The 8,736-nt window shown below is 51.3% G+C and overlaps 1 protein-coding gene across 1 annotated transcript in view; it reads right to left on the reverse strand.

The window, feature by feature from the left end:
* The window catches only part of LOC126535904 (glucose dehydrogenase [FAD, quinone]-like), a gene marked incomplete at its 5' end in the record, with an annotated part of 97,393 nt that extends 89,397 nt beyond the window's left edge, over positions 1–7,996 (reverse strand). The window contains one exon of the mRNA XM_055072245.2: positions 7,784–7,996. Within this exon, the coding sequence (XP_054928220.2) occupies positions 7,784–7,996 (213 nt within the window). The remainder of the gene's footprint in view (positions 1–7,783) is intronic.
* Positions 7,997–8,736: the final 740 nt, after the last annotated feature.

Below are 8,736 nucleotides of genomic sequence, written 5' to 3' on the forward strand. Positions count from 1 at the left end.
TGCGAGTATGGCACAAAATATTTTCTTCCCGTCGTCCACACTTCTCGGAAAGTTTACCTGATGATGGTAGGGATACTTGCTAATCAGACCTTCTACGAATGACACCTGAATTCGCAAAGGATAGTACGTTTCTGAAAGACGAGAAGACTGACTTTAGAGGGCCTCCATGAGGAAGTGGCCCCACAATTTCTTATGACCATTTTCTAGGCTCAGACCGATGATTATTCTCTTAACCAGCTTAATTAGAGTGCGCTGACCAAAACGGAAAAGACAGTCTCCTTACTCGTGATTGATAACGCCACAAGGCTCGGTTAGCAGAGAACGCTCGAGTGTGAACTGCTTTTATTGCCGTAGCAATTAAATGGACACTCAAGGCGCATTTCTGTTGTCGGCGTAGGTGTCGCCGTGAGGCTCCGTATAAAGTCCATGAGTGATAAATTCGTCGCCACGCGCCGTATGGTGTATGTGCGAGTGAAAGCATGCGAGGGTGAGCTGGCGATCACAGCTCTCGCGTACGCAACGGCAGAAAGCATCCAGAAAACTCGCCGGCTTTCGTCGCGCGCAAGGCCTCGTGGGAAGGGTAGCGGGGGGGAGGGGCATGCTTTCTACTCAGGCGACCCGGGCACGTATATTTACAATTTCTAGTAGGTACAGCGGGGCGTCGCACTTGCGGAGGCGCCGGACGCTGGCGCGCGTGCGCGAGTAAGAGTGGGTGCGAGAGAGAAAATATGGGGGCTTTTGCTCCTTGAATGTATGAGTGTGCCTAGGCACTACGGAGGAGTTTCTTAGCGCCTGCTGTATGCGTTTGTCCATAGGCATGCCGGCGTCGTGAAGTGGGATCGAGTTCGTTTACGCTTGGGCGCTGGCTGCCGGCGTGGTGAAACAGGTGATAACATCCCAGATCTTTCCGTGGGAAAGTAGGGACCGTGGAAGATGCCAATTCGCATATATTGAAAATGCAGAAGGCACAGCGTCTTAGCAACTGCGGTTGAACGCGAGCGGCTGAAAGGGTGTCGGCGACATTCAACGGCCCCGCAACCGCTATAAGAATACGTTTCTTTTTAAACAGAACAGGGCGCTGTTACGTTTCGCCTACGACGTGCGGTATAGCCGGCGCGGATGCAACGGACGCCGGGGCTTCGTTCAAAGCGGCGGACATTTTGGCCCGTTCGACGCCGCCGCAACGCCTCCCCGCCAAGCGCGTCCAGGCGTGTTTCAATGCCACGTGTCTTCGTGTGTGCGTGTGTGTGTGTGTGTGTGCATGTTGGTGCCCACGCTTGTCAAAGCGCGGCAGCCGGGGAGGGGAGCTCCCCAAGTGTGAAGCGAGGAGGTCTGACCGGCGCCCGCCAGGCGGATGCGTCACTACACTCGTCCCAACGTGTCTCTCAGCGTGTCCGTGCCCCGCAGTCACGTGGCCTCTTCCTGAGACGTTCCCTCTTGCCCTCAACTCCGAGAGTATAAGAGCAGCTGCCCCCGGACGCCAAGAGAGAGGCTCCGATTTCTTCTGTTGAGTAACGTGCACTCCCGTCTCTCCACTTCGGTCGACCTGACCGGCCGCTCTTTTGCGATGCTAGAATAAACAAGTTGTTCTGTTACCAGTCGACTCATGCTTTGCCGGGACCTTCGGATGCTTCCAGTTGTGCCCCAGGCCGCCAGGCCAACGCTACCCTTGGGGCTTGCGACCCATTTGCAACAACGGGTGTCAGCGCCGAGATTCCAACAACTGTCTGCCAGCGGTGAGATCGCGACAACGGAGGCCAGCAGCGAAGATATGCAGTTGACTGTATGCTGAGCAGCACAACGACCATCCGGGAGCAGCGCAACGAGCCCTGTGTGATGACTGGTTGCCTGCAGCGGAACGACTGCGCTGAATTCTTGGCTGCGAGGTTTGGTGAGTGCGGGACTTTCTTCTTCTGAGTTTTGCCAGGCTTTTGTTAGTGTCATAAACAGAGCTGGTAATTGCGGTTGTCATTGCTGCCGGGTTAGTTTGCGGCAAGACAATAGTAGGCAGTAGAGAAAGCAGCATTCATAGCAGCCATGGATTTGAAGTCGTTGCGCAAACCGAAATTGCTGGAGCTTGCAAGAGAGTTGGGTCTGGATGTCTCAGACAAACTCAGAAAACCAGAACTGCTAAGGGCTATTCTTGAGTTAGAAGCTGAGGATGACGAGCTGTCGGAATGCCTTGAGACCATTGAGGAGAGGGAGACGGCAAAAAGACAAGAGCGTGAACGTAAAGAACAGATAGAACGAGAGCAACAAGAGAAAGAAAGAGAGCGCGACCGTCAACACGCTTTGGAAATGAAGCGTCTCGAGTTAGAGATGGAACGCGCTCGTAATGGAAGTCAGGCACACGGTGCAGGAGAACGAGTATTGTTCAAAATGACTGACCTGATGCGGCCGTTTAAGCTTGGAGAGGACATTGGTTTGTTCCTGGTGAACTTTGAGCGAACGTGCGAGAAGCAGGGGTTCTCTCGGGAAACGTGGCCACAGCGCTTGCTCACTTTGTTACCCGGCGAGGCGGCCGACGTAGTCGCTCGCTTGAATAGAGAAGAGGCAGAGGATTTCGACAAAGTGAAATCGAGTCTGCTAAAAAAGTACAGGCTGTCAGCGGAGGCGTTCCGTCGGAAGTTTCGGGAAAATGAGAAAGGTAAAAGTGAGTCATATACAGAGTTTGCCTACAGGCTTATGTCAAACATGCAGGAGTGGCTCAAAGAAGAGAAAGCGTTTGGTGACCACGAGAAAGTTCTGCAGTGTTTCGGGCTGGAACAGTTTTATAGTCGGTTACCTGAGAACGTGCGGTACTGGGTCTTGGATAGGCCAGACGTTAGTACGGTGGCTAGAGCCGCTGAGCTAGCCGAAGAGTTTGTGACGCGTCGGGCTCGTGGAGCTAAGGACGGTCAAAAGGGTGAATTTGGCTCCAAGTTTGAGAGGCCGAAGTTCACGCCCATGAGAGCAAAGGGGGACACACGTAGTGCGGATGCGAGTGAAAGCAGTCCGACCAAACGTAAGGAGACGGCGGCAGCCGAAGCCGAACGCAGAAAGCGGTTCGAGACGAGGCAAGTGCGCGTGTGTTATGCGTGTCAGAAGCCGGGTCACTTTTCGGCGCAGTGTCCAGAAACAAAAACAAAAGTCGTGTTTTTGTCATTATGCAGCACTGACGAGAACATGAAGCTTCTCGAGCCTTACATGCGAGACCTCCTCGTGAACGGGAAAGAGTTCCGAGTGCTGCTAGACTACTGTAAGGAACTAGGCAGTGGTATAAAAGGGGAAAGAGCCTGGCAGGACTTGGTGAGGGTTGTTTCGTGCTTGCTGACTGAGCGGTTGAGTTTCGGCGTAGTTCTAACGCTTGCCGGGAACGAGAACAAATATGTCAACTCTCCCGAAGTCACTTTGCAGTGTCCTGTGTGAACCTGAACGAGAGAACGAGGCCATCTCTGTGCGCTGCGCTCAAGAAACGCCGAGGGACGACCGACTTCGGTTATGAGCATCATCGAGCGAGATCCCTCCGGACAGCGGATGCAGTCCCCTGACCATCGGGATCTCCTTCCCCCGGCGGGGCGGTCTGTTACGTTTCGCCTACGACGCGCGGTATAGCCGGCGCGGATGCAACGGACGCCGGGGCTTCGTTCAAAGCGGCGGACATTTTGGCCCGTTCGACGCCGCCGCAACGCCTCCCCGCCAAGCGCGTCCAGGCGTGTTTCAATGCCACGTGTCTTCGTGTGTGCGTGTGTGTGTGTGTGTGCATGTTGGTGCCCACGCTTGTCAAAGCGCGGCAGCCGGGGAGGGGAGCTCCCCAAGTGTGAAGCGAGGAGGTCTGACCGGCGCCCGCCAGGCGGATGCGTCACTACACTCGTCCCAACGTGTCTCTCAGCGTGTCCGTGCCCCGCAGTCACGTGGCCTCTTCCTGAGACGTTCCCTCTTGCCCTCAACTCCGAGAGTATAAGAGCAGCTGCCCCCGGACGCCAAGAGAGAGGCTCCGATTTCTTCTGTTGAGTAACGTGCACTCCCGTCTCTCCACTTCGGTCGACCTGACCGGTTGCTCTTTTGCGATGCTATAATAAACAAGTTCTGTTACCAGTCGACTCATGCTTTGCCGGGACCTTCGGATGCTTCCAGTTGTGCCCCAGGCCGCCAGGCCAACGCTACCCTTGGGGCTTGCGACCCATTTGCAACAACGGGTGTCAGCGCCGAGATTCCAACAGCGCATTTTGACAGGGTCAAGGAGGGAGACACGACACAGACAAGTGCTGTTGTGTTTAAATGGCTTTAAATGGTTTGTTTAAATTTGTATACCGTCCGTTATAAAAATACGCCACGCCCCTTAACGCGTTTTACGCTAACCTAACCAACGTTAACCTAGCTTAACGTAACATAACGTGGCTGAGACGCAAAGACAATAATACGCGCGGCGTAACCGCTGTGACAATACATTGCGCCACGCTAACCTAACCTAAACCTAAGCTGACCGAACCTAACGTGGACGAGACGCAAGGTCAATAATCTTCACAGCGTGACATCAGGCAATCGTGTTAAACCGTGGTTGCTAAGGCGCTGTGCGTTTCTTTCATTCAAAGGGGACCACTAAAAAATGCTCCTGAAAAATCCAGGAGAGCAGGCCCGGCCTCTGCTACGGCCCCTATAGCTCCCTCGGGAAGATGAGTGTTCTTCTTTTTCTCCTTTTTTTGACGGTAGAGTGCCGTAAGGCGCGACCAACTTATGATCCGGCATGACTGACTGAACACCAGCGCAGTAAGTGCGCAAAATCTCTCCGTCGTACCTTTAGACACAGCGATCACCAAATGGGTTGTCAGTGCGCACTGGTTCACCTGTTTCACCGCGCCGGCAGCCAGCGTCCGAGCGCAAACAAACTCGACCGCCCTCCGCCATGCCGGCCCGCTTAGGACAAACGCACGCTACGCGCGCAAGGAAACCTCTCCACCGTAGTGCCTAGGCAGAGTCACATATTCAAGGAACAAAGGCCCCCAGACTTTCTGTCTCGCACCTGCTCTTACTTGCGCCTGCGCAGAAACTTCAATCGCGGCGAGAAATACCACGCTTCGCTGTACCTACTAGCCGTTGTAAAAATGCGTCCCGATAGCCGCGTGCCCCCGACGCTGTGTCTTGAAAGCAATCTGCGATGGGCATCTGCTACAGGAGTCCGCGCTGTGTTTTCAAGGCGCAGTGCGCGTTGATGCGAGCGGCTGCACGAAGGTCAATGCGCTCGCTGCTGCTGCCGGGTTTACTCACTGCATCGTTTTCACAGCGAGTTTCCTCAGTCATCGAGTGAGATGTGTTCATGTTGGCTTGTGCACGCGTGACACCATGCTTGTTAATTTTGTTATACTCGCGGACAACATTCTAGGGAAATGAAGGCAAAGCTACGGAGACAAAGCACTCACAAGTGAGAGCGTTTCTCCGAAGAGTCCCGCGCTTTACTACACGTTATTTTCGGCTAGAGAAGAGAAAACGTAAACAAATAATTAGCATCAGTTAATTAAGACTGAACGCATCACAGAGTGTAAAGGTTTACTCATTTTGCGGCTTTTCCCTTCCGCCTCTGGGGAAACGCGAAACTGCCGCACGTGGAAGCTACATCGATTCTGCTTCTCTTCCGAGCAAACAAGCTTTAAGACTTGGTTCCGAGCAATCGAAAGCACTGTAAAACTCTGCCGGATTACTTGGCACGGAACACATGAGCAGCAGCCACGCGTCCGCAGTTTTAACTTCATAGCCGCAGAAAGTTGTCCACGAGTTTGTGCGTATCGCAGGGTACTGTACCTCACCGCTGCCGATCAGTTGTTGCGACATCTGTTTATCGAAGCTGCACCGACGTTACTATTGGGTAAGCCTGCCGTTGTCGTCAGGCTGCAGGCATACGGTAGACCATGGCGACCAGGCAAGGACGAGACGACTTCTAGTGCGAAACTTGCACTGTTCATTCAAAGGTTGGTGAGAGATGATAAGAGGATGAAGTGTAAAAGTACTTTGCAGAGCCCCTTTAAATGGGCTCTCTAAAATCGTAGGCGCGATCTTGCTCACGTCAACGTCACGTGCCAGGCACTGAGTCTGGTTTGTGAATGGGCGTCTCCCACATTCAGTGAGCCGGTACGGGCCCGCCTCCGCAGTTACCAAGCCCCCAGGTTCGCTATCGGAGGCGTTTTTCCTTTCTTCTAGGCGTCTTTAGTTCGCGGAAAGGGCGCCTGGTCTATTCTCCCAGTTGACGAGGTAAGCCCTCGTCGTGGCTTTGCAGCGGCTCTCACTTTCAGTGAGCCTGTAGGTCCGGGAGGGGCGGCTTGATCCTTTCTTCTAGCAGCATAGGCACGTCCGTCACCGTTGGTTCGCGGAAGTTCTCCTGTAGAGCTTGACAGTTCGTAGAAATGGCGTCTGGTTGTGGATAGTGGTGGTTGCTCTCTTGCCCCGTTGACGTCTTCACAAGCGTGCCTCTTCTGGCGGCAGCCCAGGGGTCCTGTCTTCAAAGTGAAATATTTTGCGCGCACAATTGACAAGGACACAGTGAAGGGGGCCGCACGAGCGCTTACTCACAACTGTTTTATTTGCGGAAAGTTACCGAACATATACGCCAGCTATCAGCTCTGAGCATGGGCAACAAGAGTCGTCAGTAAAAGAGAAACAGATTAAAAACAGATTAAGAAGGTTCAATCAGTATTTAAAAAGGCAAATTCATTTTCAGTGATTGCAACCGATGGTTGGCTTATGCATTTTTCAGCACACTTTTTGATATGAAACACTTCTGTGATTTCACGTGTTTGTTTTTATCTGGAAACAAAATGCCAGTGCCAAAAAATACCGGATCACAATGACATAGATTACAGTGGTTCGACAAGTGCGAATAGTTTCCTTTACCAAGAGAACGCTCATGTTCCTTTAGGCGTGTGTTTATGCACCGACCGGTTCGTCTTATGCACACGCTGCCACAGGTTAATGGAAGCCGGTACACAACACCTATTCTGTATTTTGTGAAGTTTTGATCTTCTTTAAGACGGCAGCTGCATTTTTTTGCCCTATTGTCAAACTTATTTGAAATAGCTTGGCAGAGTTTTTGCACCTCGTTAGGAGCGCTGAAAACCACTTCAACACCATACCGGCTGGCAACATTCCTTAGCCCATGGTAAAAATGATGGGCGTAAGGTACAACTGCAAGGCGCTTTTTGTTCGTGCTAAGCCTGTTCCTTGAATGTGTGGGTTATACACCCTTTACTATTCTTATTACCTTTTCGGACGCTCTGACTATAATGCGTTCCGGGAATCCCACTGAAGCTAATCTTGTTACCTGATGGCAAAGGTTTCTTTTATTCGTTGGCAACAAGATTTTACTAAAGCGGCCCGAAGGGAAAACATCGCAATCATGCTTTCATAATTTTTATACCGGTAACTGTGAACATTGTCAATAGAAATAAATTAAATTCAGTTTAAAGTGTGCGACGAAAAAACAAACACATGACAAACTTGGTTTTTGTACAGCAAGTTCGAAGATAGGGCCGCCTTTGTAAATTTTTACGCGTCTTTTAGAAGACAACTCTATTCACAATACTTTCTCTCCATAATTTGCAACTTTTTGAGCGTCCAGCCAAATATATTCGAAATAAAACATTTGCAGAGCGTCGAAAATTGCAGTTCTTGCGCAGAAATAAAAGAATAATGACATTCTATTTCGCTGAAATTTCGTCAGCATTATCGCCTGTCATCGTTAATTTCCTTTATTCAAAAATATGGCTTAGTATCCCCCGCCACCGACGAATGCTGGAGGAGCAGGTGCGCCCACCTGTTCCCTGAGTGCGAACGAGCAGCCCTCTTGCGGCTCGGCGACGAAGCTCCAGTCGATGTCCGTGTGGTGGCTGACGGAGGCCAGCATAGGCACGTCCGTCACCGAGTCCTCGACGCCGCCGGCCTCAAGCAACAGGACCCGGTGCGAGGGGTCTTGCGACAGGCGGTTGGCCAACACAGAGCCTGCTGAGCCACCGCCCACTGCGAGAAGAAAATTGTGTAGTTAATACGAGCGATGAAATTTTATTGTCAAGCCAAATACTTTACACAGCACAGCTATGCCAAAGCAAAACAAACATTTGAAGGGCAGAGCCCGGCAGTTATTGGAACATTTTACCATATATACCAAACCAACAGAGGAGCAGGGTTAGATGCTCTGGATCAAATATTAAGCGATAGCTCATTTAATACTTTTTTTCGGCTTGTTTATTGGCAATAGTGGTTCTGGCTTAAGATCAGCTGATGTGCTATAGACATGTTGTGACAGTGAGAGGTTCGGCGTGTGTGAGTGCGCTTCTCACCGAGTAAATGACGCAGCCGTTGCGGTACCAATCAATCAGTCTTCATTGACATCTGCGCTTACCCTGCAGGCGTTCTGGTGACCGCTTTTGTTGTCTACGGAACTACACAATAAAAGAATAGCTGTACCTGACGATGTGCGGTTCTTTAATGGCGCGAGGGCCAGTTATGGCCGAAGAGCGCCATGACAAATGGCAATTTTAAGAATTTATTGTGAATAGCGTGGACAGTGAATTCATCACGGTAGATGTGACACAGCTGTATAAGGGCCTAAAAATTTTCGCTGTATATGGCGTAGAATATATAGCTACTAAAATAATGACACTGATTAGCTATGGGCGTGGACGATGACAATTGGGCTTGGTAAAAAATATACGAAAACAACACAACAGTTACACTAGAGCATGAAGACGGTCCTCGAATACAAGGGCT

This window comes from Dermacentor andersoni, chromosome 3 (genome assembly GCF_023375885.2).
Source record: "Dermacentor andersoni chromosome 3, qqDerAnde1_hic_scaffold, whole genome shotgun sequence".
NCBI classification, from domain to species: Eukaryota; Metazoa; Arthropoda; class Arachnida; order Ixodida; family Ixodidae; genus Dermacentor; species Dermacentor andersoni.